General features: G+C 54.4%; 1 protein-coding gene across 1 annotated transcript in view; it reads right to left on the reverse strand.

Moving 5' to 3' along the window:
• TNS3 (tensin 3) overlaps positions 1–25,405 on the reverse strand; it is a 217,087-nt gene that overhangs the window by 165,057 nt on the left and 26,625 nt on the right. The window contains exon 4 of the mRNA XM_045052604.1: positions 5,301–5,409. Coding sequence (XP_044908539.1) covers positions 5,301–5,409 — 109 coding nt within the window. The remainder of the gene's footprint in view (positions 1–5,300; positions 5,410–25,405) is intronic.

Here is a 25,405-nt window from a genome sequence, read left to right on the forward strand (position 1 = left end):
GGAGGGCAGCGGAGGTCCCGAGGTAGAAGACGTTCGGCAGAGGCCCGCGGCCTTTGCGTAAGTGAGAAGTAGCAGAAATGCACGGAGGAACCGCCCTGGCGGGGCGGATGGCCTGCAGCCTGGGACTGGGACGGGAATCTCATGGTGGTCAGACTTCCAGGATGGCCCGAGGGACCCGTGTGCCCCTGCAAAGAGCCTCACGTGGGGGAACTGAGGCCTCGCCAGCCACCGAGGGAGCCAGCTCGGAAGGCCTGGTTAGAGCCACAGGCCTCCCAAACCCCTGTCCCACAGACGCAGGGAGAAATGAGACACGCTGTCGCCACGGGTCGGCACGAACTTCCGGAGGAATCCACCACGCCGTGGCAGATAATTACGAGCACGGGCCAACTCAACCCGGAGAGGGCTCTGGTCAGCGGCAGGGTGACGGTAGTGTGACACATTCATGGTGAACAGCCAGCCGACTCAGCCAGAAGAGAGCCAAAGGCAAAGCCGCGACATTCACAAAGGTCGACTTTACAGCAACGTGGTACAAACCACGCAAGTGCTAAGGTGGTGATCCAAGAAGTGGGCCGTTGCTTCTAGAACGGACGCTGGTGACCCCCATAGTTTTATGGATGGCCCCTCGGGTTGTCCTCAGAGTAGCGATTTGGTGGTCAATCTGAGGCCCCACCACGTCCCCCCCATCCCAGCGCTTCATGGACACCTCCACCTGCCATCTTGGCCCCGTGCCGCTGTCTCTGCCTAGAGCTCCCCACACACCCTTCCGTGTCCCACTGACTCGTTTCTTTCTCCAAGACTGAAAGCGGCAGCCGCCTTCTCCACCTGGAAGCCCTCCATCACTCCTCCTAGGCCGGGCTAAGTGCCTCAGTGTGTTCCAGAAGCCCCAGCCTGCCTTCCTCTCCCACTCCCCACTGCTCAGCACTTCACAGTGATCTCTGCCCCCGTCTGCCTCCTCCGGACCGAGCTCACCCAGGACGGTGTCCTAGGTTGTACACCGCCAACCTCCCGCAAGAGCATCATGAACACAAGCAAGGGCGGCTCGTGCTGACCGAACGACCACCGCGCACAAGGTCGCCGCAATAACACCTTCCACGGCACAGGCTTGCTGGACTTTCACACGTTTCCTCTGACCACCAACCTCGCCCTAACCTCGTACCCTTCTCAGAAGCCAACACGGCCACTCACGCCCTGCTGCTGTTTGCTTCCGGGTTTCCTGCTGTATAATCGACAAAATTGTATATATTTAAAGGGTACATACAGCTTGAATACTTGACACAGGTCTACATTGTGAGGCATTTGCCACAATCACGTTAATTATCACATCCATCGCATGACGTGGGTGTGAACGCTTAAGATCTATTCTCACAGCGGGGAGCCTGGGAGGCTCAGTCGGTTAACTGTCCGACTTCGGCTCAGGTCATGATCCGAGAGCTCACGGGTTCAAGCCCCGCGTCGGGCTCTGTGCCGACAGCTAGGAGCCTGGAGCCTGCTTCGGATGCTGTGTCTCCCTCTCTCTCCCTCAAAACTAAATAAACGTGAAAAAAGAAGAGAGAGAGACAGAGAGCGAGTGGAGATCAATGCCACGGGTCGAGTGGGGGCTGCACTCAGCGCAGCCCTGCTGGAAGAAGGTCGAGGGTCCGCGTGGGGCCTGTGCCTCCCTCGGGCTCTGAGGCCTGGAGGACAGACAGGCATCCAGTCCGCCGCCGTGTCCCTTCACCCCCAGGGTCTGTACGCCGCACACCGGGTTCCCCGTGCAGATACGGGGTCTGCAAAGCACAGGTGCGAATCCCGGCCCCACTGCCCAGGGCACCGAGCTGTCCCGGAAGGGCTAACCCCTCCAGAGCCTCGGGGCCCAGGCCGGGCAGCACCCTGCACACGGCACCCCTCACATCCCTCCCGAGCGAGAGACGGCCCTCGACGCTCAGCCTCAGGTTCACCAGCCTCCCCCTGTCGCCGGGAACTGGCCGGGCAGACAGGCTGGATGGGACCGGGGGCCCCAGCACAAGGACACCTGCCCAGACACACACACTGCTCGGCCACGCTGCTCTCTCAGTTGACTTGATGGTCCCATCTGCCACCGCGTCCCGGGGTCATAACACAGCATCGGGCACAAAGCAGGCACTGACGGCGAATACCAGCGATCGGCCACCTACCCCACCTTCACCCATGATCACTTAGCGTACTTTGGACTGGGATGGCTTCAAAGACGGGACTCCCTGCTCTGTGAGCCCCTCACACACAGGACTCCCGACTCAGACTGTGTTACTCTCACACACAAGACTCCCCCCACAGTCTGTGTTGCCCCCCCCACAGAACTCCCCCCTCAGACTGTGTTCCCCCCCCCACACACACACACAGGACTCCCCTCTCAGACTATGAGCCCCTCACACAAAGGACACCTCTCACAAACAAGACTTCCCCTCAAACTGTGAGCCCCACACACACGGAACTCCCCCTCAGACCGTGTTCCCCCCACATATAGGACTCCCCCCTCAGACTGTGTTCCCCCCACAGACAAGACTCCCCCCTCAGACCGTGAGCTTCCGCACACAGAGCACAGTTTCCTCATCCCGTCATTCTAGCAGGTGCTTAACATGTGTGTTGTTTAGTGAAGGGGCAAAGCCATCATCAAATCCTCCCGACAAAACCGCCTCCCTCCGCTTCCCTCCGCCTCCTTGTTGCTCCCTCTCTCAGCCCTCATCTCCTCAGGCTCCTCCCTAGAGTGCTCCGCTCCACAGCCTTCCTTCATTCTGTCACTTTTCCACCCGATCTGTCCTCCCCTATCCAGTTTGAGATCCACGCAAAGCCTTTCCGGCGGGATCAGTGCCGCGTGGCCGGGCCCTGTGTCCTCCCGGATCTGTCTTCCCCTCGGGGCGAAATCCCCAAGCTCACATCTGTCAGACCCACTCAGAACCACAACACTGAGGGCACCCGCACCGGTACCCTCCACTGGCTTATCTCACATGTGACCAGACTGGGTGTGTGAGAGCATTACCCGTGGAAACTGAACCCCTCAAGCCACCCGAGGGGACCTGGCGGAGCCGCGGGAACAGGTTACCACACACCCTAACTGTGGCCGGCGCACGTGCTCAGAGCAGCTTGAGGCGAGCCACAACCAGACACGTAGCCCCACCAACACCCTCATTTCCATCTCTGCATGTCCCTGGAAAGTTCCAGAAATAGGGATAAAATAGCCCCAATGTGCAAGCATAACCACTTCTTAAAAATGAAGCTTTTTCGGGGCACACGATGGCCCAGTCGGTTGAGTGTCTGACCCTTGATTTCAGCTCAGGTCATGATCTCATGGTTCATGAGTTCGAGCCCCGCATCGGGCCCTGCACTGACAGCATAGAGTCTGCTTGAGATTCTCTCCCTCCCCCTTTCCCTCTACCCTTCCCTGGCTCGCTCACTCGCTCTTTCTCAAAATCAATAAGCTTTTTTAAAAACTAAACTTTTTCTTCTAACCTAGTCACATAGGAAATATGTGGTAAATCAAGAGGTTAAAATGTGAGAACAAGGCATTTGAAAGTCAGAAAAGGAACAGCAAAAACATGAGCCTGAGTCACAGAATATACCCCAACCCTTCTCCACCATCACCGTCAGCATCATCTCCATTGTCCCATCGTCACCATCACGATCACCATGGTCACCAACACCATCACCAACGTCACCACCATCACCATCACTAACACTTTTGGACACTTTCCTGAGCCGGTCGGTCAACGAGCTCTGTGTTCCACGTGTACTTATATGCTACCCAGGGTCACTCAAAAGGAAAATTCAAGCACAGACAGGCAGAGCGGGAAATCTCCACCGTCCATGCTCCCCTCCAGCACACCCACTGCTTCTCCAGAAATGAGCCAAAGAAAGGGCCTCCCACCACAACCTCACGAAGCTCGCATGCGTGGCTGCTCAGATGACACGTGACAGGCAGGCCTTACCGTCCACGGGCGCCACGCACACAGGGGCTCGACACGCAAACTCACGTGACGGGTATAGATCACAGGACACAAAACAACTCACGGTCTCTTTTCTGTCTCTAGTTTACTGAGAAAAGGAAGAGACCATAGAGACAAACTATGTTTTGTCAGGTGCACCAAACAACCACGAAAGGGCCACGATTTCCCCTGAGCAGTTAGTCACTCACCCTGCCGGGCCCCGTCTATACCGGCAATGACCCTGCCGAGCTCCAGACTCCAGCTCTGGGAGCAGCATGCCCACATCCTGCCCCCTTGCGTCCACAGGTGTGTCCATGGGGCAGGGGAAAGGCCCAGTCCTCAGAATGCTGAAAATACCCCAACTCTCCTGATTTACCCCCACGAGATCGGTCTTTCCACGGGCCTTCATCCCCTGACAATGTCACGGCCACATCGGGAGCCATCAGAGTGATCCCTGAACAAAAGAGTATCAAAGCCTGCCATGCAAGACCTCTCTTGGCCTGGGGTGCAGCTCACAGGGAACCAGTTGAAGGGGGTCCCCCAGGCCCTGTCACACAGGCCACCTCCAGGGAGAAAGGAGAGGGCCACACACTAGTAAAGAAGAGGCCTCAAGGTGCAGACTCTGAAACAGAGATTCTAGGGAGTCGGGCAGGGGGGCACTGCTGGCAGCCACAAGACTGATGTCTCCGGGAGCACCATCGGCAAGCGCTGTGAGGAAGGGTCACCTCGTCACCCCGTGGAAGGAAGTCTGACCATCCTCCCCCGCCCCGTGACTCGGACCCACGACCCCCAGCCCAGACTCCAGGGCTCAAGGGAGCCATTACACACCGTTGTCACAGACTGATTAACATGCAAGCAGTAGAAACACGTCGCAAACATGTCGACCGCCCAGTGCTTAAGCATCAGATGGCGAAGCTGGTGGCTTTGTCTCCCGACGGCAGTGGCGCCTGACAGCGGGCTGAAGCGCCCCACACAGCAAGCCCTGACCCCAAGGTGCAGAACGTTCATTTGCAAACTCTTAGGGGGTCAGAGCACACGACTCAATGACAAGCATCACGGACACCACGGGCCGGACAGAGGGCAGTCACGCCTGCACGGTCACTGCTGTCCCCAACCCGACACCAGTAACTCTCTGCTCCTTCTGGACGAGCTTCCTCCCGGCACACATCTGTGTAAATACGGCGGGTCCCTGCCCAGCACAGCTGGGGGATAAACACAGGCCAGGAAGGGGAATTCTGCGATTTAACTTCTGGAAACTCCCAAAAGAAGGTTTTCATTTTGGTTTTCTGTTTGTTTGTTTGTTTGTTTGTTTGTTTGCTATGTTTCGGTTTCACAGCAAGAGAATGAGAAACACAGACTCACCTCGGCATGAAATTCCTTGGCTGTCAATAACCTGCTTGCAAACCCCGCACACCTTGGGTTTTTTGAAGGCTGTGCTCTTAAAGCTGTGCAGGCTCGGTAACTCTTCTGGCTGAAAACGCAGAAGGAGAAGCCGTCAGCTCTACAATTCCTAGGGCGTTTGCTCGCTCTTTTCCCTTCCAGGAAACAAGGCGTCCAGGCGGAGTTTGGGAAGAGCTAAAAGAGGAACTTGACCCGTTACACAGAGAAGAAGGAGAAGCCGGCGCTGGGATTCCCCGGGGGAGCCTCGGATACCCCGTCAGCATTCTCGACGCCAGAGCCCCCACAGAAGCGCACCCCCACCCGGCCCACAAATCCCCCTGTAAATGGGTGATGGGAGTCGGGAGCCAGCACTCATCAGTGCTGTTCATGTGATCGTGTGTTAGCTCCCACGCTGTGGGCGCACAACCACCTAGTTCCCGGATAAAGTACCCCAGAGGCATTCCCGGACCTCATCGCTTACTTGCTCCTCTGGAAGAAGTGCTCGGCCAACAGCACCACTGTGTTCAGGGGAAGCCAAGTGACTGATAATCCCGGCCCCTTGGCTTCTCCGAGGGAATGTGCACATCTGTGGAAGGAGAAGCGGTCACGGACGACCAGCGTGTCAGATTCATGGTTCCTCCCTAAACCTGGCACAGCATGGAATCCGCTACGCACACTGGTCCTGGGAGTAAACGAACCACTTACCTACCCAACCCACGTTGGGAGGGTCAAGGCTCACGGCTGCATCTGATAATCTTACAAAACTTCAACCTGCCTTAGAAACCAAACACCAGTCCTCCTATCCAATTGGTGATACGTGGCGGTGCGTCCCCCCCCCACCCACCCAGTAACTGACACCCACGTGGAGGCCCCACACCACCACCAGGTAAAGACTCGACTCCCTGGGAGATGAAATGTTACCAAGAATGTAACTCCAATGATACAAATACAGTTTCTTATAAATGTTTTTAGATCTACACCAGTTCTGTGACCCAGCAATGTCACTCCTGCAGACGCTAAGGCAGAAATAAGTGCACATGCCCACAAGTCTTGTGCAAGAATGGTCAGCGCTGCCTTACTTAATAGTGCCCCAGGGACGCCTGGGCGGTGCAGTCGGGTAACCATCAGACTTCGGCTCAGGTCATGACCTCACGGTTCGTGGGTTCGAGCCCTGCGTTGGACTCTGTGCTGACAGCTCAGAGCCTGGAACCTGCTTCCGATTCTGTGTCTTCCTCTCTCTCTGCCCCTCCCCTGCTCATGTTCTCTCTCTCTCTCTCTCTCTCTCTCTCTCTCTCTCTCTCTCAAAAATAAATAAACATTAAAATAAAAGTCAGGGGTGCCTGGGTGGCTCAGTTGGTTGAGCATCCCACTTCGGCTCAGGGCATGATCTCACAGTCTGTGAGTTTGAGCCCCAGGTCGGGCTCTGTGCTGACAGCTCAGAGCCTGGATCCTGTTTCAGATTCTGTGTCTCCCTTTCTTTCTGCCCCTCCTCTGTTCACACTCTGTCTGTCTGTCTCTCTCTCTGTCTCTCAAAAATAAACATTAAAAATTAAAAAAAAAGAGTGCCCCAAAGAGGAAATAACCCAAATGTCCATCAGAAGGAGACTGGACAGAGAAAGCCTCATATATTCCTACCATGGAACACTGTCTCAGGTACACGCAACAGCTTGCTACTAATACACATGACGTCACGCATCCTGGGTGGGCATCGAAAGCATGACTGCGCTAAACAAAAACACTCCGACACAAAAGCACACAGCGATGCCTATTTATAGAAGGTTCACGAACAGGCGAACCCATCTATCTAGTTCCTCAGAGGCAGGGAAAAAAGTGGCCCGAGTTCTGTGACTGCCCCAGATTCCTGCACCGAGCAAGGTCCCAGGATGCAGGGAAGAAGGGGGCCGGGGTACCTACTACCGGGATGGAAGAGACGGTGCTAAGCGTCCACAGAACAAAGCAGAAAGGGCTCACTCACCCGAACACCACAAGACAGAGCTGCATGGAAGGCCTAAGATGTGCAGAGGGCCCTCTGAACCGTCCAGCCGGGTACTGACGAGCACGCACGTGCGGATTGTGCGAGCATCACGGTACGAACTGCCCGATACAAGGCACAGAAAGAAGAGACCCCCTAAGTAAAGAGATAGATGAACAGAGCATCAGTGAGCGGGCGGAAAGTTCGAGCAGCCTAACACAGGTGTCACTGGGGCCTCTGTAAAGGAAGGAGGGGAATAGTTGAGAAAATAATGGCTAAAACTTCCTCAAAATCTGAGCAGAACTCTAAACCCATAGACTGAAGAACAAATCCCAAGTACAAGAAGTGTGTCAGTGGGGTTGCCGACTTTGGCTCGGGTCATGATCTCACGATTCGTGAGCTCGAGCCCCGCGTCGGGCTCTGTACTGACAGCTCAGAGCCTGGAGCCTTGTTCAAAGTCTATGTCTCCCCCTCTCTCTGCCCCTCCCCTGCTCGCTCGCTCGCTCTCTCTCTCTCTCCCTCTCTCTCAAAAATAAACATCAAACACTAAAAAAGGAAGTGTGCCAAAAATGACACACAATAACCACACTGCTTGAACCCAGTGATACACAGAAAATTGTGCCCCCAGAGGGTAGGAAAAGGCATGTTAGGACAGGGGACAACCATTAGCAAAACAGCAGATTTCTCTCAGAAAATAAAGCAAGTAAGAAAACAGAAGAGAGATACAAAGTGCCGAGAGAAAATCTGCCAACCTAGAATTCTGGACCCGGCAGAAAGAGCTTTCAAAAACTCAAGTGAATTTAAAAATTCTTATGATACACGAAAGCTGAAATAATTCATCACCAGCTGACATGACACCACAAGACAAGCTACACGCCGTCTGAGCGCAAGAAAAATGATTGCGAGCGGAAAGATGGCTTTACGCGGAAGCTACAGCACCAGAAATGGTTAAGTACGTGCACAGACCGGTACGTGAGATTTTCTCGTACTGGAAACTCACTACAAGATAATTGGCCAGGCAAAAACGAAGAATGATGAAACGTGGGGCTCAACACATGTAAAAGTAAATATAATAACACGGCACAAAGCTCAGGAAAAGAAGAATGGAACGCATTTTACTGGAAGGCTCTCCTACTATCTGTGAAGTTGTATACTATCACGCAAAGGCGACTGTGATAAACTGTAAGCCCCAAAGCAACCACTAAAATAATGAGGGATAGATAGATAGATAATAATCCAACAAAGCAGATAAAAGGAAATTATTGTTTACAAATTCAATTAATCAGGGGTCACCTGGGTGGCTCAGGCGGTGGAGCGTGTGACTCTTGATCTCGGGGTCATGAGCTAGAGCCCCATGCTGCGTAGAGAGATTACTTAAAAAATAAAATATTTAAAAAAATAAAAAAATATGGGGCACCTGGGTGGCTCGGTCGGTTAAGCGTCCGACTTCAGCTCAGGGCATGATCTCACAGTTCGTGGGTTCGAGCCCCACGTTGGGCTCTGTGCTGACCGCTCAGAGCCTGCTTCAGATCCTGTGTCTCCCTCTCTCTCTCTCTGCACCTCCCCCACTCATGCTCTGTCTCTCAAAAATGAATAAACATTAAAAAAATTGTTAATAAAAATGTAAAAAATAACGAATTAAATAAAAGTTCAATTAATCTAAACATGGCAAAAAAGAGAGAGTAGATCAATGACTAGGTGAGAGAAATAGAAAACATGGTAGATTGAAACCTCACCGTATTAGGAATCACATTACACAAACAGTTTAAATACCTTAATTAAAAGGCAATGGTTGGGGGCCTGGGTGGCGCAGTAGGTTAAGCGTCCGCCTTCAGCCAGGTCACGATCTCGCGGTCCGTGAGTTCGAGCCCCGCGTCAGGCTCTAGGCTGATGGCTCGGAGCCTGGAGCCTGTTTCTGATTCTGTGTCTCCCTCTCTCTCTGCCCCTCCCCCATTCATGCTCTGTCTCTCTCTGTCCCAAAAATAAATAAACGTTGAAAAAAAAAAAAAGGCAATGGTTGTCATATTATACTCTTTTAAAAAGACAAAGAATAGAAAAAATATACAATGATAATGTTAATCAAAGGAAAGCTGGAGTGGCTATACTGCTATCAGACATCGTAGACTCCAGATCAAAGAACATTACCCACGATTTCCTAATGATAAAAGCGTACATGCATCAAGAGAGCATACGATCCTAAACATGTATGCACCTATTAACAAAATGTTCAAAATACATGAAGCAAGAAATGACAGGATCACAGAGACAAATGTGTAAATACAATCAGAAACTTAATTATCCCTGTGTTAGACTGAATTGTGTCCCCACAAAACTCATACATCGAAGCCCTGACCCCAAATGCGATGTATTTGGAGATGGGGCCTCTAAAGAGGTGAGGTCATAAGGGTGGGATCCTAATACAGTAATTCTTGTAGGTGTCCTTACAAGAAGGGGAAGAGACACGGGGGGGGGGGGGGGGGGGGGTCACATGCCAGGGTCGTCCATTTGGGGACTCAGAAGAAGGCCATCATCTACAAACCAAGGGAAAAGGCCTCAGGAAAGACCAAGCAATAAGCAAAGATACACAAAAGCTGAACGGCATTATCAAATAACTTGGCCTAGTTGACATCTGACCCCAAGCACAGAAGACACATCCTTTTCGAGTGCATGAAGAATGCTTCCTGAGGCAGAACGCAGTCTGGAACATAAAACAAGTCCAAATAAACTTAAAAGTATTCAAACTGTACTAAATATGTTCTCCGACCACAATGGCATTCTATTAGAAACTATTAAAATATATATATATCCCTGCAAAATCCTTCAAGTACTTGGAAACTAAATAACACACTTCTAAATAATACATCATGGCAAACAGGATTTGTTCCAGGGAGGCAGACTTAGTTGAACATTCAAATATCAATCAATAAACTAAAAAGAAACCTACAATCTTTCAATTAATCAGAAAATAACTCTGACAAAATCCAAGATCCATTTCCTGAGAAACACTCTCAACAGGACAGAAACTTTCTCAACTTGGTAACATCTACCACAAACCCCATATTTAACGACGACAGACTGCTTTCCCTTTAAGCTCTGGAACAAGGCAAGGATGTCTTCAATCAACATTTCTATTTAATGTTGTTCTAGAGGTTCTAATCAGTGCAACCGGGCAAGAAAAATAAATAATACGTATCCAGTTTGGAAAGGAAAAGGTAAAAACTGTCTTTAATCACTGATGACACCACTATCTATTAAGAAAAAAAAAAAAAAAAAAAACAAGGGCACCTGGGTGGTTCAGTCGGTTGAGCATCTGACTTCAGTTCAGGTCATGATCTCACAGTTCATGAGTTCAAGCCCCACATCAGGCTCTATGCGGAAAGCTCAGAACTTACTTGGAGCCTGCTTCAGGTTGTGTCTCCCTCTCTCTCTGCCCCTCCCCTGCTTATGCTCTGTCTGTCTCTGTCCCTCCCCCACATGTGCTCATTCTCTCTCTCTTTCAAAAATAAATAAACATTTGAAAATAAATAAATAGGGGCACCTGGGTGGCTCAGTGGGTTAAGCATCCAACTTTGGCTCGGGTCGTGATCTGACAGTTCATGAGTTCAAGCCCCACATCAGGCTCTATGCTAACAGCTCGGAACCTGGAGCATGCTTCGGATTCCGTGTCTCCCTCTCTCTCTCCTTGCTTGTGCTGCCTCTCTCTCTCCCTCCCTCTCTCTCTCTCTCTCTCTCTCTCAAAAATAAAGATATAAAAATTAAAACATAATAATAATAAAAATATAAAGAAACAAATATCTCACAAAATCTACAAAAAAGTTCTAGAATTAACAAGCAAGTTTAGCAAAGTGGAAGGACAGGAGATCAATGAATGTATAAACTGTATTTCTACATACTAGCAATGAACATTCAGAATCTAAAATTCAAAGAACATTACCATTTACAGCATCATCAAAAATATTAAATCCTCAGGGATAAACCTTACAAATTCTGTGAAAGGCTTATAAAAGAAAAACTATAAATCATTTCAGAAAGAAAGTGAGGAAGACCTAAACAGATAGAGATATACCATGTTCATGGATAATGTAATTAAGCTGCAGTTCTTCCATAAAATCCACAGATTCAACACAATCTGAATAAAAACTCTGGGTTTTTTTTCATTTACAGATGGATTCTAAAACTCATATTTAAATTCAAAGCACTTAGAATTGCCAAAACAACTTATAAGATGGCACATAATTAAGTGTACAATTCAATCACATTTTCTATTATATTTTGAAACTGCATCTTCTTCCAAAGTATATTCTCAGGATCCCACATCACACTAGAAAGTACGAGGTGTTGAATGAACACTCTGAATCCTAGTTTTCGACAAATGTTGCCCTGAGGTCTATGGAAGCGCGATTCATCAGCACACAGACCACACCTCCTTACTCCCTGACCTATGGCAGACATAACTAATCACTCACAGCTCCTGTCCCCAGTTGGTCTTACAAGCTTGTCGGCAGACAACTCCACCAGCCACTGCCAAGGGACGGAAACTGGCAGAGGGGCGATTCCAGTGTGAACAGATGCTGGGGAGGGTCTCTCCTTCCCTGCAGTTCAACCTGTCCTGAGTGCTGGCAGCTTACAGCTTTCCAGGGGACCGTCTCTAGTCCCATTCTCACCCGTGTCTTCCCTGACCATGTCTAGTCCCTCAGCCATCTTGTCACTTCATCAGTCATCTCGTGGTGTTTTTGTTGACCTTGCCAAGCCTAAGGAGGCAACGTGTCATGAACCAAGCAGGACACAGGTTCTGCTGCCTGCTGTACAAGCTCTGTAACCCTGGGCAAGTCACTAGAGACTTGGGGACACAGAGGATACCTTCCCCTTCTGCCTATGAAGAGAGCTCCTGTCAATGACCAACCGCTATACCAGGTGCCAGTTGTGTGCCCCGGCAGCCTAAGGGAATCACCTGGTCAGTTTTTAAAACCACTCTGCTACGGGCACCAGGGTGGCTCAGTCGGTTAGACTCCAACTCTTGGTCTCAGCTCAGGTCACGATGTCACGGTTTGTGGGTTCCAGCCCTGCATCGGGCTCTGCACTGACAGTGCAGAGCCTACTTGGGATTCTCTCTCTCTGCCCCTCCCCTGCTTGCTCTCCCTCTCTCAAAATAAATAAATGAACCTTAGAAAACAAAAAAGGAAACCACTCTGCCTAAACCCCACCCAGACCAGTGAACACAGATAATCTGGAAATGGGGCCAGAACACAAACTTTTTCAAAACTCATCCCACGATTCCGATCTGCAGCTGGCCTGAGAGCCACTGCTACATAATGGACTATTCTATAAGGATCCATCCTGCATACACATAGGGCACTGTTAGTATGTGCCTGTTCACATCCTTATTATTACGGGTTTTTTTCAGGAGACTCAACTTTTTTTTTTTTAATATTTACTTTTGAGAGAGAGAGGGCATGCAGAAGCTGGGGAGAGGCAGCAAATCCAAAGCGGGTTCCGTGCTGACAGCACAGAGCCCAATTTGGGGCTCAAACTCACAACCCGCGAGATCATGACCGGAGCCAAAGTTGGAGACTTAACCAACTGAGCCCCCCCAGGGTGCCCCAAGAGATTCAACTTTATGATAGCGGGGCTCCTGCGCTCGAGGTTTGCAAAAGGTGGACGCCGGAGCCCCTAGGACAAGCTCAGGACATTGGCAGGCTCCTTCTGTGCCGTAACCATGACCACCACTGTCCCACAAACAGGGAAAAGATGCAAAACTGAAACCACACGGCCAAAGGAAAGGGTTGTGGGCTCAGACCCTGTCTCCACCCGTCTCGTGCTCAGACAGGAGCAGGCTCTCAGGCATCTAAAAATACAGTCCTCTGTGGCAGTGGCCCAGTTGGCACAGGCTTCCCCCCTCGTGTTTCAGTCATTTGTTTATATGCCTTCTCGCCTATGCTCTATTGTAACGTCCCAAAGGCAGGACACGGGGCTCTCATCCATTTGCCTCTGAGTCTCCCCCCCCCCCCCACTCCCTGCGAGGCGCCTGGCAGAAGAGCGAACCTTTGGACCCTCAATTAACATTTGTTAACGGAATGAATTGGCCCCAGTTCCTGGGCCAGTGGAGGATACTGTGACCTTTTATTCCTTACAAATACCTTTATTGGAACCGGGGAGAAAGAGGCACTGTGTTCCTGCGGTTTCCTGGCCCGCTGGGCCGCCTCTAGAAGACCGGAGGGGGAAACAGCAGAGGTGCTGTTCGGAAGCCGATGCCCGGTCGGTGGCCGCGTCCCCGAGGACCCCGCTCCAGATAGTGTAATAACATCTGCTCACGCTTCATCTGTACATAACATCTCCATTGTGAAATGAGCTAGACGGGATTAGACTGCCTTTGTTTTCACCTGATACTTTGCTTTCATTTCTCCAGGGGAGGTGGGGCCGCGGGGTGCGCGGGGGAGGGGAGGCTTCAGTGCTGCCGCGTTTAGCAAGCTCGGGTTCAGGAATCTAAATTGCATTTAATTGTCGGGAGCAGACAGTTGGAAGGGCAGCGAGCAGGGCTGCCCGGTCCACGAGGACTCCCCGAGGGGTACCCAGTAATTAGTGCCGCTCTTGATTGTGAAGTCTCTTTTCAGACAGAAAAATCTCTGCAAAGCTGAGCAAGGAAAGCCCCACGTGAGCAGGGAAGGGTAACCCTCTGCTCTGCTCTACACAAGTGCAAAACTGCACAGACCTCTCCCTAGGGTCAGAGGGCTAATGTTACAGTAGCGAGGCAGGGACCCTCACAAAGGCTGAATCAGCACACCCTGAGCTGTTCTCCTCTTGGGAAAGAGGATCTCGGGGTGAGTTCTGGTACTTGGCATTCTGGCCAGCTGATGGGGGAACCAACTTGACCCTGAAGTTCAAGGGCCACAAAACCCTTCTGCAGGGACACAGTGGCCCCTAAAGCCGCCCACAGAGGTTTCCACCCCATGGCAGCCACAGATTACAGGCGTCCACACAGATGCCCTTTCCGCACAGCACACTACACACAGTCCCCAAGCTTCCCAGCAAAAGTGCCTGGCTGCTAAACTGAAAATAGCAATGGAGGGCAACCCAAAGTGACTCAAAACGGCTGACATTTTGACTTCTCCTTTCTCAGAACCTTAGAAAAGTTTCCTGGAAAAAGAATGCACTAAATGCCTAACCATTAGACTCAAAGAAAGGGGTGCTCAACCTTCTGGGGGCATCTGCTGGGTCCAATGCCAACGCTGCGGAGGACTGTCCCTTGCACCACGGACTGCAATGTGGCCCCGGTGACCTTGCACTCTGGCAACATGCTAGCGCATCCCCGACATCAGCACAGGGCCAGCGGCCCTCTCCCTTTGAAAGAAACCTGCGCTGCGCCTCAGGTCTGCGTCACGACCAGTGTCCTACTTCCACTCGAGAAAAGGAGTCCACGGAAACAGGATCGAGAGGCAGCTGGATTGGAGAGTTAACCCTGAACCTCCCCCCACTCCACGTGGGCTCACCAGGGCCCCCGCCTCCCACCAGGCAACGGCTGGCATCCCCGCTAGGGGCCCCCTGCGCGCGCACACAAGGTACTCACGCGCGTGCACACAGAAACATGCGGGAAGGTGCACGCTAGCGCACAGAGAGGGCACGCGAGCACACACGGGCGCGCACAGCCACGGGCGCACGGACGCACGTGGGCGCACGGACACGCTTCCACCCGCGCGCGCACCGGTATCAAAGCGCTCCCCCCGCCCCGCGCCCTCGCTCCCAGCTCCGAGCGCCCCGCCCCCCCTCTCCAAGAAGCCCGAGCCGCAGCGCCCCCTCTGCCCCGCGCCCCTGAGGCCCCGCACCCACTCACCTGGCGCCGGTGCCGGCGCGCCCGGGCCCCGCGCGCGCACCCTCCAGGGGGCCCCGAGGTCAAGGCGCGCAGCCGCATGGCCGCCCGGGCGCCCGCAGAGAACACAGCCCGGCCCCGCGAGGTCGGCCGCGGCGGGCGCTGTCCCCTCTCCCGCGCCCGAGCGGGGCTGGGATGCCTCCAGGGCCCCTACGCCTGCAAGTCCCAGGAAAAGTTGGACCCCGGAGCCCCGAAAGGACGCAGCCGGCACCTCCACGTCCACTCTACCGTCAGGAGTCAGACGCCGGGAACAAAAGCCAGGCGAGCGAGCGCACGGTCCCCCGGGCGCCCCTCCATCTGACACGAATTAGCCCTCCCTCCCCCGCCCCAGACCGCAGCTCCAGAGCAGGCAAAAGGCTTCTCAGCCAAACGCAGGCAAAGTGGAGAAGAAACGCCTCCCCGGGCAGGGCTGGGGGGCAAACCTTCCGCTGCCATCAGACTTGATTACCCACGCCTTTGGCTGGAGGTCAGCTTGGCTAGGATTTCAGACCTCTCCGGGAATGCCAACCCAGGGGCTTAACATCAAACCTGCCGGCTCTCAGGCTTCCAGGATTTTAAAATCCTGAGTGTCGTTCACTAAACCTGCATCTGTAATACTCAGTATTGAGGGCAGTCTGCGCAGCTAACCAACAGTGCGTTTGGGTGGAAAGAAGGAAAATTCCAACGCAGAAAGGTTCTCTTTCCAGTGCACCTCTTCAAGCGAGGAAAGCAGGCAGCCCTCCCTGCTAGAGATGGCTGAGGACCACGTGCGGGTCCCAGCAAGCTCGCAGCTAATGATTGGGGTCCTTCCACAGCTGGGGGGCTGGTATCCCCGCTCTCTTCCCTACCTCACCATCCTCCGGACCGTCCAGCTTCTGGACAATCACATCCTGCTTTCTAGAGTCCTGCTTTCCTCTCTGGCTCTGCAGCTTTAGAAAGAAATTTAAAACCCCAAGCGTGGGAGGTGAAGGTGACCCAGAGGGTCCGGGCAGAATGTCACAGGAAGAGGAAGCCGGACACCTGGAAAGTGGAAGGGTCACTTAGCCTGTAGGGCAGCCCAGAGCCAGGCTGGATGCACGGACAGAACAGCTTGCTTCCTAAGCTCGCCAGAACCCCCCCCCCACACACACACCTGCCTCCACGGGACTGAGGGGACATGGCTGTCACTGTGGAGCAGTGGATCTCAGCTCACTGGCCTGCCTCTGTGCCCGGCCCAAGAGCCATCCTAACCCCCACCCCCACCCCCATCCCCACACACCACAGCTCAGCCCTGCGTGGTTCTAACACTCTGTTTCACATCTCTGATTCCGTGAGCAACTCCAATGCCTTAGCGCCGGGAGCAGTCGGGGTGGGCTAGAGCTAGGCCTTTATGGCTAACACATGTGCGAATTCCAGCCACGGATTCAAGGCCAGAATTAACCTCTCGGGTTCCGGCACTGAACACCCATCTTCCTGTTTCTGCAGGGAAACAGCAAAGCTCTGACTTTCAGCCACACACACACACACACACAACAACAACAACAACAGCAACATAACAAACAGCATCACGCCATTCGGATGCAGACACCTGTTTATTCTCATGGCTCCCACTCAGCTTAAGCCTCTCTTCATTCATTCATTCATTCATTTCCAAGATTCATTCATCACTATTCATTTTTCTGGGCCACATTCAGACTTGTGTTTTTTGCAAACGTTTCTCAGTCCTGTTTCTGTTTAAAAAAATTTTTTTTTAATGTTTATTTAGTTTTGAGAGAGACAGACCGACCGCGAGCAGGGGAGGAACAGGGAGAGAGGGAGAGACACAGAATCCGAAGCAGGCTCCAGGCTCTGAGCTGTTAGCACAGAGCCCGATGTGGGGCTCGAACCCACAGGCCGCGAGATCATGACCTGAGCTGAAGTTGGACGCATAACTGACTGAGCCACCCAGGCAACCCTCTCAGTCCTGTGTCTACTATACGTCCCTCTCCCCCACTGAGGGACACAGGACCTGAGGAGCCATCTGTGCCGAACTGGTTTCTGATTCCCCGCTATCTAATACGAGATGGGGTGCCAACCAGCGTCTAGGGGCTGAGCTGGAAGCACATCATTCTGCTATCTGAAAACACTCTTTCCAGAAACCAGCTGGATCTGTCTCCAGCCTTCCCCATGGATCCAGCAGAGGTGAACCCCAGCCACCAGCAGGTGCCCCCCAACGTGGTCAGGCTCCCTGACCTGGAGGTGGGGCTCCACACTCTGTAGGGGGCAGAGGACCCCCTGCAAATGGCCAGCAAGTGCTCAGGAGCTCCAATGCCCAAGATGCTCTTGTGTTCAAAGGGACACCCCAAAACCCCTCTCATTTGAAAAGTCCATCATTCAAAACATCAGTGCACTTTAGTACTACTCGTGGGTCAGATGTACGTGGTATGTGTCACGGGTGACAAGCAATAGGTGAGAATCAACACATGAGACCAGGGGCTTTGGGTCCGAGTCCAGAACGTGACAGCCCAAGTGAGTTCCCCCAGCACACGACACTGGGAGCCCCGCCGTGGCTCCCCACTTTGCCGACTGGCCACTACTCCAGCCCCCCTTCCCCGGGCCCTCCTGCAGCGTCCCCCAGACCCAGGCTCCTGGGCTCTGTGCCCTGGCGGGTGCTGGGGTCCCCCTCAGGGCTTCCCAGAGTTTTCCGATTCTCCTTTGTTGAGTGGAAAGTACAGCCTTTCCAGGCTCAGCCCAGGACCCATCTCCTGCGCGGCCTCCCCAACTGCGCACCACCCCTCACACCCAAGCCCACCTCAGCTGTGGGCCTGACTCTGCAGCGCGGCCGTCTGTCTGAGCCTCGGCCTGGGCCTGCAGGGTCCAACCTCCGTCTGGGGTTTTCTACACAACACAAGCGGGGGCAATAAATGCTGGGCAGGAATGAAAAAAACCCGTTTCGCTGCATTTCCATGACGTCAAGGCCAGCTACTCCGTCCGTCTCAGCTCACGGTCTGGCCCCCTCGGAAGCCAGCTGAAACGTGGGGTCTGGGGGCAGTGGAGTCTGGGGGTGCTGGGGAGCCCAGAAGCCAGGCCAGGCCCTGACCTCCAGCCTGCAGAGGACAGACCTCAGGAGCTCCAGGGTCCATACCGCGAGGGCAAACTGCAGTGCTGGGCGTCAGACCGGAAGCCAAGACAGGACTGGGGACGGGAGCCCAGGACGAGGCCAATGCCGACACAGGATTCGGGGCTCCCTGGGGGAGGGCGGGAGTGGGGTCTGCTCCCCACACACCCCCGCACCCACACGCTTACAGAGCCGTCCAGAAACACTGATGGAGCCACTGTGTGCCTGACATGGCTGGGAGAATGCCCACCACTACATCCGATGGCAGAAACACCCCCACAGGTGCCCGAGGGGCCGTGGGTCCACTCGCGGGAACGTCAGACGTTTCCCAAACGGGAAAGAGCCAGGGACCAGAGCAAGGTCACAGCACATGGCATTTCAGTGAACTGAAGGGACCTGGGTGGCAGTAAGGTCGGGCCAGGGGATGAGCGCCAGTGTGGGGGTGGAGAGCCTGGTCCCAGGCCATATTGTCGCAGGGGGGCCTGACCCCAGCATCGGTGGGGAGACAGGAGCTGCATGAACACCGGGTCCCGGGGGCCCCACGGTGTAGCAGTTTGCAGTGAAGGCAGAGGGAGGCAGGTTGGAGGGGAGGGCCAGGAAGCTGCTGGATGTGAGGACTGGGGAGGGGTGTGGGGAGCGGAGGACATGGAGGAGGGCGGTACAGGAGGAAGGACCAGGGAGGCATCGAGGGCAAGAAGAGCAGAGCCCATCCCTTGCTAACGGGGACAGGAAGAGTCAGGAAACGCCGTGTTGCAGGCCTGAATCGGATGCTGGTCTGGCCCGTGGTTTCCATGGAGACACAGATACAGACAGAAATGAAAACTGATGTCAGTGTGCACACACACACACACATCCACACCCGCGCACGCATCACCCCACGCCCCAGCTCTGTCCACGGCGAGGAAGCAGCCCCCAACAGCAGTGGCCATACCCGGCACCCAGGACTCGATTTAAAATCCTATTTCCCAGGGTGCCTGGGGGCTCAGTCAGTTAAGCATCTGACTCTGGGTTTCAGCTCAGGTTGTGATCTCACGGTTCGTGAGTTCAAGCCCCACATCGGTTCTGCACTGGCAGCTCAGAACCTGCTTGGGATTCTCTCTCTCTCCCTCTCTCTCTCAAAATAAGTAAACTTTAGAAATGAAATAAACTGAAGTTGTAAAGAATAGAATTAAAATAAAATAAAGTAGAAACGAATAAAATAAAGTAAAATAAAGTTGAATAGAATAGAGTGGAGTAGAGTAAAGTAGAATAATCCTATTTCCGGGTAAAAGAAACCAGGGCTCCTTGCAGACATGGCTGATTTCAGGTGTGAGTCAGGGACAGTAAAAACGAACCTACAATACCTTGTTTTTATTCTGCGGCTTTTTTTGCCGGAAAGTAAGGGAACGCTCACAGAATGATGGGGCCGTGTCTCGAGGACACCAGAGCAGCCCCGAAGAGGCTGGCAGGACCAGACACAACTTGAACATCAAAATAAACAGTGATGACAACCGGGAATAAAGTCGGACCCAGGAGTCCTGCTGGTAGAGATGAGGGAGCACCCTGAAGGTCCGATGAGGTGCCCACGTGGTCTCGAGGCACCTCCTCATCTGGAAGGACAAGGGGGGACGGGCTCAGAGGTAACTGAGGGGCGGGGCATAAGTGTAAAGTTCAGCTTCCACGCCTCGTGGGAGCTTGGAGAGGAAACCCATCACCTGCCGTTCAGTCACGCCACGGTCCCCCTCTGCAGGTGGTCTCAGAGTACCTCCCCTCACTGTAACGGGGCAAAGGGTGAGCCGGCCAGAGAAGGCTGGCCGTGCCCCTTCGGCACAGGGTCAGAGCGACCGAGACTTTGGTGGGACCCGTCCCCCGTGAGAGCTCAGCTCTAGGGCACAGACTGACCCTGACCCGAACGAGGGGGTAGGGCCCCAGATCTGCGGCCCCCGGGGACTGGATGGATCCTGGATGGGACCTGCAGGGGGCCCACCAAGCACTCTGGGCAGACAGCTCGTGTCTTCACCTCCCTCCCCAGCACACATGAGACTGTCACAGGCCAGGCATTGGTCCCTGCCGGTCCACAGCTGGCCCATGGCTCGATGACCCTGAGTGCCAGGGAGTCTCCCAGAGCCACCTATGGCACTTTGAAAAGCACTTGGCCTCTGATGATGTTAGAGACTCCAGGCCCAGGGTTTTCTGAGGCCAGCGAGCGGCTGGCAGCTCTCATCTGCAGCGACCTCTGGGCACAGCCTTCTCCCCTCGTGCGGAGGCAGGGACGCTGGCCATGCTGGGGGCTGGTCTCACACCTGGGCCTCCTCCAGCACAGGCCTGGCTCTCAGGACCTTCCTTCTCCTCCTTTCCCTGCTCCCCCTGCTCTGTTCTGCCCACGGGAGGGTGGCAGGACCCAGTGGGCCCTGAGGGGTGCTACCCACAGTCCACTTCTTCCTGACTCGGCATCACTGAGGAAGCCCCACATGCCCCTCTCACTGCTGGTGACACAGCTTGTGCCCAGACAGTGCCAGGAGGGGGAGAAGACGGGCCGCTGGACAGAAGGAGAAACTGAGTCCCAGGGCATCCAGAGATGCATGAGGACCCAGGAGAGACAGAGAGCTGGCTTGCAGTGTCCCCCAAGGAGCACAGGTGCGTGACCCCCCGGGACACGGGGGACAGGATCAGACTGAAGTGCTGTGTGTTTAGAGCCTGACCCTGGAAGATGCTTAAAGCAGCAGGTGTGACCTACTCAGGAGGGCGCCGAACCATCAGGGGTTCCTTCTCCAGGCTCTGTCCTTCACACCTGCCTTTCTGGAGAAAGTCACAGCAGGTGCTCAGGAACCCCATGGGGAGTCCCCTGGCCTGGTGGAGGCCATACAGCCTGGTAACCAAAGTGTCTTCCAAGTGACTCCGTGCCAGAGCTCACAGCCCACTCCCCACATCTGGTGGCTTCTTCCAGAAGCAAGGTGGTGACCTCTGACACCCTCAGCACAAAGGTTTCTGCTGATGCGAGAGAGTGAGCGCCTATTCTCACTTCCCCGTGTGCGTCCTACCCGCCCTCGAAAAGCACGGAAAAGGCACTTTTGCTACAATGGCGACCTCTGAGGTGCAGGCATATGCCCACCCCCCCCCCCATCCTGCTCCAAACCAGCAGCTGCTTCAGGAAAGAACTAGAAGTTCGGGACGAAGGGAGGTGGATCCAGGGCCGCTGCCCCCCCCCCCCCCCACGCAGGCTCCAGCCGCCCGGACTTCTTCCTGTCGCCACGTGGCGACCAGGATGAGCACAGGATGGGAGGACAGAGGAGGGGCTGGGCGAGGCGGGGAGGTGTCTTTGCTGCTGCACCTGCCCAAGGTGGGGGCACAAGGGCAGGGAGGCTGCACAGACCCCCGAGCACCACGGACGCCTGGCCCTGAGGTGTGTGGGCTCCTGCCCAGCGGACGTCACGGCCTCAAATGCAAACCAAAAAGGCAGAAGCAAACCCCACCGGGCGCCTCTTCCCTGGGTCCACCCCAACGGGCACAGAGCACATCCTTCATCAGGTGACAGCGGACCCCCGCCCAGGAGTCCATCTGCAGGAGGGGCCGGACGGGAAAGGAAACAGACACCGAGTGTTCTTGCCTCTGCACGGAGATGGCCCAGGGGAAGGGGAGCTGGGGGCCCTCGGGGAGCCTCTCTGCCACCCACACCCACAGCCTGCCTGAGGCCGAGGGCCCCGGCCTCTGGTCGGCACTCACGGTCCCCATGGAGCAGACCCAGGGCGGACAAGCCCGCAGCCACCCCATCCTGTCCCAGTTACCCTGGAGGCCGGGCGGGGGGCCAGCGAGCGGCCTCTGTCGAGCACGGGGAGACAAGGCTGGGGGGGTTGGGGGCTTGGCCTCCGCTCCCCGATGCTCTCCGCATTGACACTGCCTCCAAGTACAAGGAAAACCCCCGGAATCAGCTAGTTTCTGAGCAAATCCGCCAGGCCCACGAATGCAGGATGGGACCCTTCAGTTCCTCCCCCAAACCCAGGCTCTCGGTACGCCCCCCCCCTCCACAGTGCTCCCCACTGCCAGCAAGCTGACGGATCTCAGAGCTAGTTCTATGTCCCACCGAGGAAAATCGAGGTCCCTGTCCAGGCCTGGTGGCGGGTCTCAATACACCAACTGTGGCTGGACGTTCTCCATCCCCCAGCAGGCCAGTTCTGGGGGACGCGATCTCCCGTTTCTCAGAGGTAAATGGAGGCTCTGGGAAGTGAACCTGCCCCACTGCCTGGGTAGCCCCAAACCCGTGCGTTTCCCCAGGCGGGTGTGAGGACAGGGGACCCAGGCCCGCTGCCCATCTGCAGGAGTGCACGGCCCAGCAGCCCTCGAGCTCTCCAGGCCTCCCGCACGCCTCCCCCAGCCACCCCTCCCCGGCTCGGGGGGCCTGGATCCCACGGTGAGGATGAGGATTCGCAGTACGGGACAAGCAGACAGCGCCCCCCTCCCCCCCCCCCCACGCTTGGGTCACCAAGCTGCGTCTGGAACACCCTCGGATTACCCTCAGCCCACCCATAGGCATCTGATCTGCAGCCGGTGACACCTGGCACCCCAGCACACACCCCGCTGTCCCCCGTGGCCTGGAGCATCACGCCCCAGGAGGCTGGACCCACACAGGCCACACAGACACAGACGAGACCTAGCCAGGCTGCGCCCTGACCCTCTCTGCTGCTGGCTGTGTGTCCACAGGTCTGCTAGCAACCACTCTGGGCCAGTTTCTTCACCTGCCGACGGGGACGGCAGCATCACTACCAACCTCCACCAGTCCGAGAGGCTGACTCCACGTGCCTTCCTCCCCCTCACTCAGAGGGTCAGGCTCTTAACAAACAACGGAAAGATAAAGTCGAGGCGTCTGAGGAAGCGTCACTTTTGACCCATTTCTAACTCTTTATTCCTGAAGTTTTTAAAAAGGCCAAAGCGGTTTGTGTTGACTGCTGTCACTGTGAGTCCGTATTCTTATTCCTGGGCAGGTGTTGATGCAGGGCTGGGGGTCGGGGGAGACAGGGACTTTGGGACCGCTCCCCTGGTACCTGGTGCCCCTCAAACCCAGGGAGGCCAGGAATCTTCTCTCTCTCCCTCACAGAGAAGCTGTGAGCCCACCTGGCCAGGGAGCTGATAACCAAATCCTGAGGTTTGAATTTCCGCAGAAGGCAGCCTGTCCTTCCCACAGATGGGGACTCGCCCAGTTCTCATGGCCCATAGCCTCGCTAAGGCTAAATGGTCACTGATCAGTCTCCCACCTGAGCCACTGTCCAGGGACGGCTTCTGTCATTCACATGGGACCCAGGCCTCACTGTTCGGAGATGGACTGAGCCTCCCTGGGGACAGCTTTTCATTCATCTGGCTCCTGCTGACTCCAGGGTCCTCAAGCATCAGCCCACGGGGGCTGGGCGGTGCATCTGCCGGGGACTGCTGTCTGTCCCCCCACTTCCAGAAAGGTCAGTCATGTTGCGTTTATAATTTTAAAATCGAGTTAATAAATAAAGCTTTTACATTCTATACTTTTGACAAGTTTAAAAGCTTTGATTTTCAAATGAATGCTCTGTATTAGAGTCATAACGCTCATACGATAAATAAATTTATTTTCACCCTGGAGTTACCAGATCTTAAAACCAACCAACACTCTCATTTTTACAACTAAGATACGTGAAAAAAATTCTTAAGTGCCAAAATTTTGGTTCAAGTGCTTTCTCACTCAACTTATGCATCTAGAAGGCATTCAATCTACAAATCTTAATAATCACAATTAGATGAATTTCAGGCTTGGTTCTTAACGATCTAGGAGCAGCCATTTACAAAAGATCCCCAAATGCCATCATTTCATTCAGGGCCACCAAGCATGAGCCTGTTACGCCCTGGAAACCAAAGTCCAACGTCACAATGACATCATCTGGCAGATGAACTTGAAATCGATTCCAGCTACAATGGCTGAGTGACAGATAGTGACTTACATTAACAAAGCTTACCATGGTGACCATCTTGCAATATATACAAATACCGAACCACTATGTTGCACACCAGACGCTAATACAACATTATACATCAATTAAACCTCAATTCTAGAAAAGCAACGATAAAGGTCAGAAGAGTTTTTAATCAGTTCATTTTGGGAGAACAGAAAATCTACCGGCCAACGTACGTCTAGTGGGGAAGAAGGGTAGAAATGACCGTGAATTGCCTTACTGACTTCCTTCCGTGGCTAAAAGACCCAGATGAAGGAAGGTTTAACAAAACCATTAAAGAGGAAAAGAGCCCACATGCATTCTGGGCGTGGGCTTACAAAAGTACAAATTCAGAAGTTAGAGAGTATGTTACAGCACAGGATCCGTCCTGCTCCCCACCCTCCCTTAGGATGGGCTATTCCACGTCAGCGCAAGTCAGCACCGGGCTTCTCCTGTGGCATCACCGTGCCCATCGCACAGAAGCAGCACAGCGTGTGGCTGGTGTCCCCGAGCGTCCCCCCCACCACCCCGCAGGGGCAGACACATAACCGGCCGCACAGGTAACTGACTGTGGGTCAATAAAGACAGACCAGGTTTGAAGGTGGCGGTCACTGGAGGCCACACCCGGCGGTCACACCCGTGTTGTATCTGCTGCCCTTTGATTTCTGATTAGCTGACGGACAGTGATTCACAGCGACCATTCACCCACCCATCATCCGCTCCCCAGTTTACTATGTGGGAGGGACCAAGGGAAGACAGCGCCCTAGGAGGGGTGGTCCCGGAGGCGCCGGGGGCTGGGCTCAAGGTTAGACTTGACCCCTGCGAAAACAGGGAGGCTTGTAGCCAAGGGAGGGAGCAGCAGGGGTGGAGACAGGCACTGGCCGGGACCTGCGGAAATGCCTGTGGGAAGGACTGAGGCCGCTCCAAGGGGTCAGAAGGACCCTGGCTGCGCTGAGGACTAAGGGCCATTCAGGGCAGGAATCTTCAGAGCTCATGGGCGCTGGGGCTAAGATGAGCCCCCAGGCTTTCACAGGAGGACTCCCCTAAGTGTGGGCTCGGAGGCTGTCCTCCAGCTCTCGGGGTCTCCCCCGCATGGGCACAGGGGCACGGGGACACCTGTCCTTCTACTAGGTGGCCAGGTCCAGACTGTGTACTTGCTATGCACCAGGTCAGGAAGGGGAAGGTCAGGGGCACAAGCCAAGGTCACCGCCCACAAGGAGGGCTCAGTGTGGACTCCAGGAAACCTCTCCACGGGGATGCTGCGTT

The sequence above is a fragment of the Felis catus genome, chromosome A2 (genome assembly GCF_018350175.1).
Source record: "Felis catus isolate Fca126 chromosome A2, F.catus_Fca126_mat1.0, whole genome shotgun sequence".
Classification (NCBI taxonomy): domain Eukaryota; kingdom Metazoa; phylum Chordata; class Mammalia; order Carnivora; family Felidae; genus Felis; species Felis catus.